Below are 15,761 nucleotides of genomic sequence, written 5' to 3'. Positions count from 1 at the left end.
AGTATTTTAATTTTCCAAATGTATCTTTTAACCAATCCTTGTTTTTAAATAAGTGACGTGGCATGTAGGATAAACTATAGATCGACCGCAAGGAAAAAAAAAACCTTGGGACGAGAAGTCCCCGCGCAACTTTCCCTTCTTCCCTCCACCTCGGGCCATAAGGAAGCATGGTCAACTCTCCCCCTCCCCTACTCGCGGGGGTACGGTGCACATGACTCGCGGGTCTGCGCAGGTTGTTTTGCTCGTGGTTCCACTATAGTGCCAAGTGAAGCCTGAAGAAGGGGGTTGTAGGAACCTTGAAACATTGCTCAAACAACAAAATATGTACTTCCCAATATGTAAGTAATCAGTTTTTAGATGTTTTTAAAATAATTTTTAAGGAATTTTTTGGAAAGCATTAATCAGTTTACATTTATGTAGCTATAAGAGTATTAAGTTTCTTTCTGTGTAAAGGAGTCAATTTTTGCTCCTCCAATATGAACAGCAGAATTAATCAATTTTCCATTAATTGCATAACTCACAGGATAAATCAGACACAAGGTGTCATGTCAGTAAATAAACTATAAATTTAGTGTTTAAAAGTTAATTTCGCATTATTTCGTGAGAAAACATGGTAGCAAAAGGTATCTCACACCCTTCTGAAAAACATGTTTTTTGACATTTTGTTTTTTCGTCAAAAGCAATAAGTAACATGTAGGTTGTGGCGCTACTTTCAATTAAATGTACTCTAATAAAGACACAGGTGTGAATTTCATGTAAAGCATTCTTACAGGAAATGCAGTGCGTTCAGTTTGGCTCAGGGCAGAGATGGTGCATGACTGCGGATGGCAGAGATGTAAGCATTTTCGATCCATAACGTCCTGCTTATTTTTACGCACATCTTTAGCATGCAGGCAATTATATTTTATGTTGCATAATGAGAACTAACCTGTTATAAGCATATAAGTGCACTCCAGTACACCAAGACCAGCAGTGCTGGCCAATGCAATTACAGTTGAAAAACACTTTTATTAACCTTCAATTCTTCCCTATTACCTTCAAGGTTCGTTCATTTCTATTTGAGAGACCATCCCAAAATCCATCAAATCGTTCAAGCAGGGTGTGGGAAACTGGCCATCCACACCTTATTGTGGCATGTTGACAAAACATGAGACACTCACCCTTGAAAGGGAATGCAGGCTGTGTTTGGCTTTGGAAACAGGTGACCTTGAACTATTGAATGTGAGGCTACCTTATATGGAGGAAAACTTTTCCCCCCAATCTGCAGTGTCTGAAATGACAGTCTGTGCCATCAGGAAAGTCTACTGATGTATTCAAGTGTTGCAAACTGCACGATTAAGTGTCCATGTATATTGCATATTGCAAGCATGATAGAAGATCAACCAAGGCAAGCATGATAGAAGATCAACCAATCAGGTTATAACAACAGAAATTCAGAAACATGATTGCTGCTGAGCTTGGTGTGAGCTTGGTCTATTATACGACATCTAAAACGTCCATAGACACATCTGTCAAAAGTAGTTGGTAACACTTAATGGCTGCAGTCACATCTTTTACAAATGCTTTGCGAAGTTAAAAGTTACTGTTTTTCCGGTGTGTGAATTTCAGTTTGTTTCTTCTTGCATACTCATTTCTCTCCCTCTCTCTGTGCATGTGCTGTTTTTCTTAGTTGAAGAGCTTCAAAAGAAACCAGTTCTCACTTTCACCTTTGAAAAGAAAGCCATCATTTCCAGAGGAGGAGGACAAACTCTACATATTCCTGAATTGTGGCAGCAGGTAAGGCTTCAACTACGGAAATTCAGGGTGTCTACCAAAATAACGAATCTGAAATTCTTCTTTCCTTTTTTTCTAGTTTATCTGAACATTTAATCGCCCCCTACTTAAGTACAGTTGAAAATTAAGAAAATTTATATTGTTACATACCTGCATTGTCATTTTGTAAAATATTTGTACAAATATTCAAATTATCAAATCCCAGTACAGATATATAACAATGTAAATTCACAATACTGTAAAAAAATATCAAAATGTTCTTGATCATAAGCATAATTCCTTGACCTACCTGTTGATTTCTTGACATTCTTGACTGGTAAGACACCCTGAAATTGAAATGGTTATGTGGACACCCAAAGCTTCAAAACTTTTTTTCTTTTTGTATTGTTAATTATTCTCTACGGAAGAACTAAGTGGTTGCAATTTAAATCATGAAAATGAAGTTCGAATAATTAACAACTGCCACCACAACATTCAGAAACGAAGAATTCATGAATGATGATCACGATTTTCTTAATCGTTCTGGAACAGCTTCCCAACGGAAAATGCCACCGCATGCCACTGGTTATAAGAATTTTTCGAAGTAAAGCTACCTTGGCCCAGAGCCAAACTGACAACACTGTACAATGGTACATTGATTTATATGTTTTGGCTAATGAATTTAAAATAGGGTTCACTTACCTCCATGAATTTGACTCTTAGATCTTCAGGTTTGATATCAAGAATTCTAGGTTCAAAAATTGTTCCAGAGTCATAGACCATCTCTACCAGCAAACCATAAGAAAAGGGAGAGATGTTCAGCATGTTCAATAATGTAGCTTCGGATGGACCCACCTTATCTCCATCTTTCAAAATATGGACATCACTCTGGGAAGAAATATAATGGGCAACATTAAGATAAATGCACACATTCTACATAAATAAACCTATCTTCACAGGATTTTTAATCTCAAAATTCAGGTGCATGATTAATAGAGACGTACATATTTTGTTTTTGAGGGAACACAATGTGAAATAATACACTGTGATGTTATTTTTTCATATTTTCAAGGGTGTGAAGTGAGTTTCCCTAACATGCTTTGTCATGAAAATAAATAACTGCAAAATAACTCTTCAGCATGACAATTTATTACAGATAATTCTGCAGTAAAAATTTGAGATGCGAAATTGTACTTCCACACACAGGAATAAACTTAATTAATACATAATGTATTTGTGTGTAAGATGCACCAGCCTTTTTTGTACAAGTTTTTTTTAGGAAAATCCTTAATCACTGATTAAATAATTGATTTACAGTATCTCAAATTAAAGTAATATGTATATGTATACTTAGCTAATCTAAATGTGTTTCGTCACACACTGCAAGGAAGCAAGAAAGAAATCATCTAACTCAGAACAAATAAAATATCCACAAATGAAGGTAATGAAAAACTGAGCATTTTCCAGATCTAGGGAAAAAGTCTCTCATACACCAGCAAATACGGTAAATGTTATCATTAGAAGGAAAATGTTTAGTTTATGTACTACGTATATTTTAAAATCATATTTAGGTCTTTATTCACCATTTTAACACTGAAATGCTAATTTACATAACACCTTTGATCTTGAAATGTGTCTTAGTTTATTTCACAGATATCTTGATCTATTCATCATAAATGTGGCCCTGGTGATTAACAATAGGCCAGCATAGGAAAGTACTTATGTGTAATTAAGGAGAAAAATCAGTGTTTCATTTCATTTACACAGATTTTCTGCCTCTTTAAGCTGTTCCTAATGAAGAATAATAGTGATAATTATTAATGTATCAATAATAAAGGGGACATTCACAAAATAATTATTTTTGCTAATGTTAGACATTTCTGCTCAAAAATACCTTTCAAGCAAATGCATTTTCTTTTCAGATTTTTCAAAGTATATTCAAACATGAGACTGTGCAATAAGATTTATTGGTTGTTCGGATTAAATTGAAAGAACAGTATCAAAACGTGAAAAGCTGTTTCTACACACGTGTAAAGTATAAAAAGATTCATGCTTTTTTTTTCCAGAACGCATATAGTAGGATAATGGTGCCGTACTAAAATATTGTGTACTCATTCAAATTCTCACGTGAAATCATGTTACTTCTGACAAATATTCCTTTCCTGTGTGTTATGCCCATGAATATATTGATCATAGCTGTACAGCTCATGCTAGAAGATCTCACAATCTCAATATAGCAGCTGTGTTGAATGGTATGACTTTATCACATGCACTGTATTTGTAAGTATAATACAGTAGAGTCTTGTTTATTCAACATATCACTTGAAAAAAAATCATCAATGGGCAACAAGAACTGCAAGTTGTGAGCATAGTCTATTTTTAGTTTCTTCCGACTCGACTGTCTGCCTACACTATGACTCATGTGTCTGTCATTCGCTACTCAGTGCAGTGCAGTTTATCATTGTATGCGGATCAGTTTATCGTCTGATAGATGCATATGTGTTTGTGTGTGTGAATTTGACAAACACTGCTGTGTTGTTTAAAAGTTGAAATTTACGCAAGTACAAAATGGCGACAAAAAGAAAGAAAGTTGTGGTATCGATGAAATAAAAACTTGAGGCAATCAAGAGACTGGAAAAGGGAGAGACAATGCAGAAGGTAGCTGACAAGTTTGGCCTTGGACGGGTAACAGTAGGAGACTGGAAAAGAAAATGAATAGAAATAGAAAAAATGTGTGCATCAAGAGTTACTTATGGAGGGTGTATTAAAAGAAAGAAAAACTATGAAAAAATGTGACTATGAAAAAGTTAGTGAAGCTTTGTATGTCTGGCAGCGAAGAAACTGCATCGTCAGGAAAGCAGACTACGATCAAAAATTTATTTCAATCAAAACAGGACTGAACTTTGAAGTACTGTACATACGTACTGTGTTTAACTTCAGACAATTCTGCAACTGTAAGTTCATTTTTCCAGTTGATTTTTTCTATATAGTTGTAAAACATGTTTACTGTATTAGGTTCGTAATGTGTAAAATTATAACATTAATTTGAAGTTTCATAGGCTTTTTCTTACCACCTCCCTATTATCAGACATTTTCGCTTATCTGACGTTCTGCTGGCCCTTTCATGTCCGATAAGCGAGACTCCTACACAGTTGCCATTTGAACAACCACAAGGATTTATCAGAAGCCATATGCATTTGTTTACAATGACTTTGTTCTTACAGTGGACAGAGAATAAATTATGGTTATAAAAAACAACATTCCCCATGTATGCAAGTAACTAAAAACTTATTACAAAAAACAGGGCTAACATTTCAAGAATATGCACAAAATCTGTAAACTGGACATATTGGATGATGTAATTGAAGAGAATAGAAATACAGACATGATGAATTGACAAAAATGTGGAGTGTGTAAAATGCAGAACTAGCTAAAACTATCAGAATTCATCTATATTTTTGCACGAAATTCTTCAATTCATCATGCGAGAACCAGAGGGACGTAATTCCCATTTATCAAATTCACAGGAGAGAGGAAATAATGTTGACACTTAAGGGGAAGTGACAATTTCGCACAAGTTCTTTATTTAAATATCGTCGGAATGGGCACTGCTACTAAAAAAAAACTGGACAAGAGTGTATGAATTTCTTCACATCTTACAAGTGGAAGTGGTTTTTTAAGGTGATTATAAAGCTAGGCACAATGTTTGAAAAATGATGAATAAGTATTACAGAATCCCATGTATTCCTTGTTGGAAATCAACTTGAACTTCAAGTTACGGCTAATCAAATGGGAGTTTCACTTCTCCTATGACTAAAACATTGTTCAACGAGCCCTTTCCTACATCATTGGATATTTGATATTCCCGAGATAGGGAATAAAATAATGCTCTCATAAGCATAATGCATTTCTCCTTGCCTCTTCCAGCCACCCTGGCAGTGTTGCCAAATTTGATGCACATAAAAGAGCTAAATTTCATCTTAAATGGAGCTAAAGTTGACTTTCAAGGAGCTAGATTTAGAAGGCTAGATAAAGTGCCTCCTGGGTAATTTTAGTTGTCAAGGGGGTTGGGGGCATTGTTAACTTTAAGTGATGACAATGTATTCTTAGTTTTGACTGTCTAGATCTGGCGGCATCCCCCCATCTCAATAATTCACTGATGGTCATATGAAATTGAAAATAAAGGATTCCCAGATAACAATATTGTCATTTTCACCTTAATAATAAAAGTAGCTGGGGAGGTAAGAGGGGGTGGGGTGACGCAGCCAATATAACAATATCATGTCACCTGCAAAATGTGTGCTCATGGCAAAAGTTGGTGGGCTGGAGCCCATTTTAGTGGGGCAGGTGCCACAGTTCACAAGTACACGAGCCAGATCTGGCTCCAATAGAGCTAAGTTGGCAACAGTGCTCCCCAGCTTCCTCAGAGAGAAGGACCTTGGGGAAATTGTCATCCTTCCTCTTAAAACAGTCAGTTCATTGGAGATACATGACTTCACTTACTGCTAAGGATTACAAGTGGAGATATGTGGGTCTGATTCCACATAGAGATCTTCAGAAGAGATTATTTAAGTGAAACAGAAAACTGCATTGTTTGAGTTATATTCCTCTAGTTCTCATATGACAAATGAATACCGTATTTACGCATGTATAATGCGCACCCTAGTTTTTGATGGGGAAAAATGACAAACAATTTTATCTCTTGTATAATGCGCAGTACAATCCAGGTTCACGAAATGATTTCTTAGTTGTAGGTCGTAAAGCTGTTGCAATGCCACATCATACTTATCCAATGAGTCACCTGTTGCTATGTGGACCAAGAGGAGAATATCCTCTTGTGTAAACAAAGTCACCAACCCAAGCCACCTCTCCCCTCTCCCTTCACTGTGCTTAGCATCCCAAAGCTTTCACTCTTTAGCCACCTTATTTATTCTGTAATAGTAGAAAGGGAGATCAAATTTACGTTATGGATTTGTAGTACTCACGAAGTTATTTTCTGTTATTTCTCACGGAACAAATACAGCTGATACACATCCCCCGTGATGGGAGGTACATGCACAAATTCTGCCAGAATGGCACTGTTTTTTTTTTGTGTCGCAGTACATTATATTACAAAGTGAAAAATCATGGAAAATGGCCTTTAAATAACCTTTTATGTGTGGTTTTGCTCATTTTCTCTTTACTCTTTGTAAAAAAAAAAACCTTCAAAATGTATACCTTTTCCATGACTGACATAATTATAAGAGGCCCATTCAGGACCGTCAATCTAGCAAACTTTCTTTCATTAAGGCATTTACACAATCCATATATGTCATATTATTTGGCCACTAATACATTTTAATTGTTATTTTCTTTCTCCTTATCTTTTCTTTCATCCAAAGAACCACAAAAATCAGAATGTTCCTTCATTTTGCGCAAGTTTATTTCAACTGCATTCACATTAGTGTCGCCATATTGAATGGAATACTGTTGCCATATTCAGAAACTACAGAATTCAGGCTTTACATCGATATATAACATGATAGGGTTCCGTAAACATGAAAAAAAAAATCTGTGCATAATACGCATTAAAGTTTTTGGATGCAAAAATTTGGGGAAAAAGTGCTCATTATACACGAGTAAATATGGTATATAGAGTGCAGTCAACTTGTAACACATTTATTAAGGAGGTCAATGAACGTTTCAGGTTCTTCAAGGACCATTTCTAATCTTATATCAGATTGGTAGAATATCGGTTAATTTTATATTGGTACTTTATCGGTACCCATCCATAATTTCTATTAAAAAAAATTTCAACAATGGTTCCAAACCTGAGACCACATACCTTTCATGATTTCTCTTAAAAAATAAAAAAAAGTTTGTGAAATATTACCTGTTACAAAAAACTGTGCTGTTTATAGATATTGAAAAGTGGATAATAATAAAGTATGGAATTTCCCGACAAATTGTTATCTCCACCTTTACTTACAATAATTTCAATTGTTCCCTTAGAGATCTTGGTTGGAATTGACAAGGCCTGGAAAAACGATGTCTTCTCAGGTCCCAAGCCGGTATTCTGTGCAGGGATTACAACAAGTGAAGGGGCAATTGCACCAGGCCTAGCAGGTGCACGGACTTTGTTCTCCAGAAGTTTGTCACGGACTTCCACCAAATCACCTCGCGTGAAAACAAATCCGACATTTCCTCGGATGTGAGGGAGCAATCTGAAAGAAGAAAAAAAAATTATTATTTCATGTCTTGGGGGAATCAACCCATTAACTAACTCTCTAGCCTTCTTGAGGCCACCAAAAAAAAAAATAATCATAAAGAATTTCACAGAACAGCAAGTACTTCTTTTCAGTATATTTATCCATTATTATTCACATGCTACAGTAACTTGTGTATTCAATGCAAGGGTAGCAGCTGACAAAATTTGTGACAATGAAGGGTCTGGAACGATCAGTAAATATGCTGAAACAGAATAGTTCTGGTGCCTGAAGACGACACACGAAAGTCTGGAAGAAATTTGATCGTCAAACACCAAGCAATTCTCGAAGCTGCTCAACAGGGGTCACCATTATCAGATCCTACCATTCGGAGATTACCTCCAGAAGTGACTGGTGGTCAATCCATATCAAATATTAAAAGATCTTTTAAAAAATCACAGTTACAAGTATTTACTTCTTAATAAACCATAATATAATTAGAATTATTATACATCATGCGAGTGTCACAGTAAACCCATTAACTAACTAACTCTCTAGCCCTCTTGAATCCGAAAGTTCATGTCTGCAGCAACACAGGCCTTCCACCTGTCCCTATCTTGAGCAAGATCTATATACTCTTTTCCATCCCTACCAATTTCCTTTAAGGCCACCTCAACATTATCCCTTCATCTTCATCTTGGTCTTTTACCATCAGGTTTCCCAATAAGAATTCTGTAAACTCTTCTTTCCTCTCCCATTCATGCCACATGGCCTGCCGCCCACCTAAGTCTTCTTGATTTAATCATTCTAATAATATCTGGACATGAATACAAATTATGTAACCTTCTCCACTCACCTGTCTCCTCATCCCTTTTAGGCCCAAATATTTTCCTAAGGATCTTATTTTCAAATACTCACAATTTATGTTCCTCTTTCAACGTAAGGGACCAAATTTCGCATGCATATAATACTACAGGCAAAATTACCGTTTTGTGTATTTTAACTTTTACTTTCCAAGATAAAAGTAACATGCATTTCCTGAATTAAGCCTGCTTTTTATTTCCTCTTTAATATTATTTTCATTTGTTAGTATTACTCCTAAGTACTTGAATTTGAAAACTGGTTCAAACAAGCTGTTATCAATAACTACATTTTGATTATTACTAGAGGCACATATTATTGGCAAATAGAAAAACAAAATTTCGGTACAGAAACAGTCGATTTTGGGTTCAAAAGCGGTAAATAAAATAAAATTTCGGTGCTATAGCGGTGAATAATCATAAAATAAACTTATCCCTTCTAATAGCACATTTATGTACTTACCAGAGTATTGATTGATTGATTTATTTATTTTATTTTACTTCGCGTTTTGTCTCTCTCGGCTAATTTGCGAAGATGGGGATGAGTTATGAAATGATGAATGGACATACACAAACAACCAAGCCCGAGTGGGATTCGAACCCGGGACCCTTGGCGTCGCAGCACGATGTGCTAACCACTCAGCCACAGGGTCTGGCAGTTACCAGAGTATTAAGTTTATTCCTGTGTAGAGGGGTCCATTTTTACTTCTCAAAATATTTACAGCAGAATTAATCAATTTTCCGTGAAATTGCATAGCTCACAAGATACTTCAGACTTCACGTCGGTATGTAAACGGTGAATTTCGTGTTCAAGAGTATATTTCGCATTATTTTGTGACAAAACAGGGTAGGAAAATGCATCTCACACCTTTCAGAAACATGAATAATGAATATGAAAAACTAAATATGCTGACCAAGGCAGTAATTTATTTTATTAAAAACATAAACTAACGTAACGTTTCAACCTTCTAGCAAGGTCTTCTTTAGACTCTGTATCAAGTACAAAAGTAACCAGATACAACAAGAAGGGTAATATATATACACAAACATTACTCCCTCCAGACTATTTAGAAAGTTGTTTGGAACTTTCTAGCAGATGACTTTCACTTTCCAACTTTACTTTCACCTAAGGAAGGGAAGGAAGCCAAGGAAATAGAGAAGAAAGGCGAAGAAGACACAATGAACTGGAATGGGGGACTGAAGTTAAACAAAGAATGGAAGAAGATGTTGGAAAGAGTGGAAAGGACAAGAGAAAAAGAGGAGAGGAGAAGGAAGAAAAATGAAGGGAAAAGAGCTTGAGATTAAAAAGTCCAACCACATTCTATATGGAAGTAATTGTGTTTAGCCTTTTAGGTGAAAGTAAAGTTGGAAAGTGAAAGTCATCTGCTAGAAAGTTCCAAACAACTTTCTAAATAGTCTGGAGGGAGTAATGTTTGTGTATATATATTACCCTTCTTGTTGTATCTGGTTACTTTTGTACTTGATACAGAGTCTGAAGAAGACCTTGCTAGAAGGTTGAAACGTTACGTTAGTTTATGTTTTTAATAAAATAAATTACTGCCTTGGTCAGCATATTTAGTTTTTCATAATCATGGAAACAAGGCTTAATGGAGTTATAAATGAATAATGAACATTACAGCATGTTATTTCATATTTCATGTTTTCGTCAAAAACTAATTTTGCATGCCTCTATAATTATTACCTAACACTTGGTCTCTGCCTGTAAGCATATATTTAGTTTTCTCTTTGCTAACTTCCAAATTTATATATTTAGCTGCTTTGAAAAATATTTTAGAATTATTCTTAATTGTATTTACATCATCCCCCGGTTAGTCTACATCATCTGCATATCCTAACAGCTGAGTTACACCCTATAATTTTAGTCCTTCATTAGTTTATTTTACCTTCCTAACAGCGTATTCTAAGCAGGGTTTGAAAAAACAGTTCCAGGTGGGTTTAATTGGGTTTTGTCGAGCTTTTATAAATAAAATGTGAATACATGTAATATAATTCACATTTGTAATTGCTGCTCAACCTACCACTACATCTCGCCGTGCGGCACACCAACTAGCAGACCACGACAAACTGCTAAACCATAGTAATATTTATCTTTTAGCCTTTATTCTCTTACGACTTCCTGGTTACCTCTGTGCCTAGCAAGTTTGTGTTTGAATTGATATTAACAGATGTTGCAATAATGGATACATTACGATATAAGATACATTACAACTTTTGTCAGAATGCAATTGCAGGGGTGTAGTATTATCTTCAGTCACAAGCATAATAAAATAGCAATAGCATAGATGGTATACATATATTCCCCCGTAGATTTTTTTTTCAAGAAATACGCTGTTACGTAAAACATAATAGTTGTGTTATTGTAATAATGTAATCCTATGCTACTAGGTATACAAACTAGAATGTATTCAATATTGAGCAAACATAAATACGTTGCTGTTCAACATACACATTGGAATCTCTTGTCTAAAGTACCTGCAGAATCTACAACTTAATATAGGCCTATGTAATTTCTTAATATAGATTAAATGTTTGCATTGGTGTACCGAGTTCTGATATTTCGTTCTACTTCATTTCAATATTAGAAGTGTGCATTTTAGATAGCAAAATTAATCTAGAGTTATAATGACAGTCGTGATTGCATTCCATGAATCTAAAATGCAATCTTCAATAATATACACCTCTATGATGTTCCTTCATTTCAGAAATCATTGAAATACTAAAGTTAATGAAAATCCCACTGGGTTTTAAAATGTTATTTTCTTTCAAGTGGGCCCAACCCCGATTCTAAGACAAAATTAAAGAGCAATGGAGATAATGCATCTCCTTGATTTAACCCATCATGAATTTTAAATTTGTAAGACATATTAATACCCACACGAATGTTACTTTCTGTTTCAATGGTGCATACTTTTATCATATTAACAAGCTTCTTAGGTATTCCAAAGTAGACTAATATCATATATAATTTATCTCATTTGACTGATTCATATGCTTTTTTTAAATCAATGAATACCTGATGGACATTTTGATTATATCCCCACTTTTTCTGAAGTGGGTCTAATGTGAAAAATTTGATCTCATAGTAAGGCCATTACTAACAATAATGCATAAAAAAAGTGTCTGGGACCAGATTGTTGAACGGGTTAAAACATGCAAGCAGAGTATTATATATGTGACTAGTAACATAAATTTCAATTTTTGGCACCATCCCCTATTGTAACTTTGTTATCTATAGAATATCAAACACAAAATATTTTTTACGGGTACACAGTAAGAGTACTCTCTATGCTATAAATATCATTTTTTTATTACGACCCCCACCAGAGATACTGGGCATAAAATTTTGCAAAAAAAAAAAAAAAAAAATTGTATTTTCAAAGACCTATAACTAAAAGAGGGAACAGATAAAGTTCAAATATTTTCTGCTACATAAAATTGCATGTATTATCTTTAGTCTAAAGAAAATTATAGCTATAATATTACATTAATTCCCAGCTAAAAAAATCCTCAACTTTGATTTTTTGAGAGCCATTATTAGTTTTGGCCATAAATTCAGGCATTTGCATTATATAAAACAAAAAAGCCCAAGACATAAAATGTAACATGAAATGCACTCAAAACAATGTTTTTTACCCCAGCTTTCTACAATGTTTCTTTTCAGAATTATCAAACTTATCAAAGGCCAAATATACCAGAAGCCATTAAATTAAAATGGCTGTCATTTTAAAACCAACTAAAAAAAAAAAAAAATGCATTTTGAACTACCCTTGAATAGGGGTTAGAACAATAATAATTTTAAAAAATTGTCAAGCAACCAGTACCAGACCATTTGGTATCAGGGTGGCTACAAACAAGCAAAAATGAAATTCCCTGACTTTTCCAGGTTTTCCAGGACAAAATTTACATTTTTCCCTGACAATTACAAACTAAACTAAAGCGATGTTTTTGTAAATTGAAATAATAAACTCATACAGATCCAGGCATGGATTTGTTAAGCACCAATATTATCTTCAATGAAATTGACTTAATTCCTCTATTCTCTATGATTTGAATTCAAACTGCAAAATAGTGAATTTGGAAAATTATTACAATTCACAAGCTAAGGAAGGATTACGGAATTTTGTTGTACCCAGTAAGTTTAAAATAAAATACTTGATTATTTTTAAAGTTACGACTAAATGAGATAAGAGTGAAGAGTGAATAATTAAGAAATACAATTTGTAATTTATCAGTCTCCTTATCCATTCTCGGTATTATATGTTGATATTTCCACTGAAGTTTGGAAGCCTCTGCTTGCAAGAACCATGAGTGTGGACTCAATTTTCAATGCATAAAGCTACCTCCCTCTTCTCTGTAAAGGAAACAACTTAACTCTTTCATATAAGTGAAACAATTGAATCGAACAAAATAAAGTGTCACATTTCCTTACATTATCAATGGGATTTCTGCTTCAGTACAGTATATCCAAGTGAAGTACTGTGAAATTGACAACATGCAGTTATACCATTAATGCTGACGAAAAGGGTATGTAGATATTAGAAATTTAACGCAAGGAATTTATAGAATTGCATTGTATAAGTACCTGATTTAGCTAACCACACATTAAAACACTAATAATAAAAGCTTCTGAAAGTTCATATACGAGGGGAATCCTGAAAAAAGCTCCAATGGTGCCTATACGCAGCACTAGTGGTCGGAGAGGGACACACACACATGCAGGCAGGAAGAAGTGGCATTTAGCTGTAAATGGTAATAGTCGTAATGCAGCCGTTTTGGTTAAAGATTGCAGCTCTCATACAGTCTCCCACAGACTGCGATGTAACCTACATTGCACGCTCGGAATTTGGCACAGAGCCACCAGCAATTGTGTGAGGTGTGCAGACCGGACGTCGTGAACGATAGTATGGTCAGACGATGTTGCAGACAATTCACGGAAGGCCAATCGAATGTGCACAACCCCATACAGCACAACACAAGCCCTTTGCATCACTTCAGGTGAGAGATCTTGGACCACTCCCTGTACAGCCCTGGCGTTGAATGTACCGACTTTCATCTCTTTGTTTAACTGAAAAGGTTTTTGGCAGGGCAAGGCTTTGACAGCTACACTGCAGTAGAGATCGTTCCAGTCTTTGCTGTCCGACACATATACCATGGGCATACAAAATTTAGTGACATGCTACGACAAATGCCAGAAGAACGGTGGTGATTATGCCGAAAATTAAGTTAGGACTCACTGTTACTAATGCAATAAATTACTACTGATATTCTTGTTTTATTTATGCCTAATCGGTAGGGACCTTAATATTTTGTAGTTTTTTTCTAAATTGGTGCATTTTTTTATTTTTTAGTTTTTACTATACGGTGTTATTTATCCCAAATTCACATTTTCATTTTAGCGCATTTTCTGGCAAATATCTGAAATTATACCTTGACGGTGTTTTTAAACTACTGTTTCACATGGCCTACATATCTTCATGAGAGTTTGATATGTTGAAAGTTCTTTTGAGAAAGTTATTTTCCATACATCTTTTTTTTTAATTTTAAGGTAAGGATTTTAGATAATGGAATTTCCCCCGTATATACTGAAGGGTGCATAATGACCATAAGTGGCGACGCATCAAAAAAAAATTTAATCAATCAATCTCACGTGACAGTGTTATGTTTCCCAAAATTCGCGTTTTTGTTTTAGAACATTTATCTGCCAAATATACCGAAACTTAATACTTCATTGTGCTTTTAAACTATTATTTTAAATTGTAGGTCACATGGTCTACGTATTTTCGTGACAGTTTGATATGTTGGAACTGATTTTTGAGGAAGTAAAAGTAAAGTGCTCCCCTGCACTTTTCCATGAAGGTGTATAGGGTTGTGGAGTTAGGGTCCCACACTTTCTTGATCACGGCTGAAGGTGGCTAGTGATGTGACCAGCACCACACTCCTGGCTACCTTTATGCCTCAAAGTTTCCTCAAGGTACCAGTTTCATATTATGCTGGCGCCGGAGCAGTTTGAATATGTGGAAAACATCCCAGTTCTCCCCCGCAGGGGATCGACCCCAGGTCTCTCGCATATTAGTCAGATGCCCTAACGACTGAGCTCCATTATTACTCGCTTGACAAATGCCAATAGTGCACACTTAGCTTGGTAATTCAAAACATATCTCATGCGACAAATACGAAGATGTGGCTCCCGTGTGACGGTAGATACGCACTCGATCTCCTGTTAGAACCCTGCCGCTTTGCTCTGTGATGCAAATGGTTTTGATAGAAGTTGAAAAAATCGTGGGAAATACATGATTTAATATGTGTCTATCAGAATTATTCCATGTACGTATAACTCTACAATTTACTCTTGAGTAAAATGTTGGAAAACTTGCATGTTCTATGTACATAAACATGGCCTAGAAAAGACAAGAATGTTGGATTTCATGGAATTTTTCATTTTTTTAGGACATTTCTTTTAAAAAAAATCGTTAAAAATGCCAACAATTCGCATTTTATGCCAAATTCGCATTATTTCGATATTTCGAAGGGGCGAAAAATGTGTCCAGACATCACTGCACATTCCTAAACATAACTTCGCAGCAATTACCATTTTTCACGGTTTTGGCGTTTGCGAAAAATCAATGTCCCTACTAATTGGAAATTACTTTCTGGCCACCCCTCATATAAATCAGTAGATGGAAAGTGAAAATTTAGCAGGGCTGGTAGAGAAAAGTCAATCCTTGATGAAAGTGATTTGCTTTTATGACTGAATGAATCGAGTAAATATGATATTAAAATATTTACGTATTTATTATTAGTATTTTGTTTCATAATATTGGATATTAACCTTACCCTGTGAGAGATTAATGACCATCTCTCACGAGTTTAAACAGACAGGACAGAGAGTGGCGTTAATTTCAATGCAATACTAGTGTTACAGTAAATTTGAGGTTGGGAGCAT

General features: G+C 35.2%; 1 protein-coding gene across 3 annotated transcripts in view; it reads right to left on the bottom strand.

The window, feature by feature from the left end:
- LOC145979761 (large ribosomal subunit protein uL10-like) overlaps window positions 1-15,761 on the bottom strand; it is a 98,406-nt gene that overhangs the window by 4,549 nt on the left and 78,096 nt on the right. For all 3 annotated transcript variants that reach the window (XM_083112748.1, XM_083112746.1, XM_083112747.1), the window contains exons 4-5: window positions 7,721-7,955; window positions 2,455-2,640 (exon numbers count right to left, since the gene is read on the bottom strand). In XM_083112748.1, coding sequence (XP_082968874.1) covers window positions 2,455-2,640; window positions 7,721-7,955 — 421 coding nt within the window. The remainder of the gene's footprint in view (window positions 1-2,454; window positions 2,641-7,720; window positions 7,956-15,761) is intronic.

The sequence above is a fragment of the Lepisma saccharinum genome, chromosome 26 (assembly GCF_977018435.1).
Source record: "Lepisma saccharinum chromosome 26, izLepSacc3.1, whole genome shotgun sequence".
In the NCBI taxonomy this organism is placed as follows: Eukaryota; Metazoa; Arthropoda; class Insecta; order Zygentoma; family Lepismatidae; genus Lepisma; species Lepisma saccharinum.
Note: the sequence above shows the minus strand (reverse complement) of the source record. Positions and strands in the feature narration are given on the sequence as shown.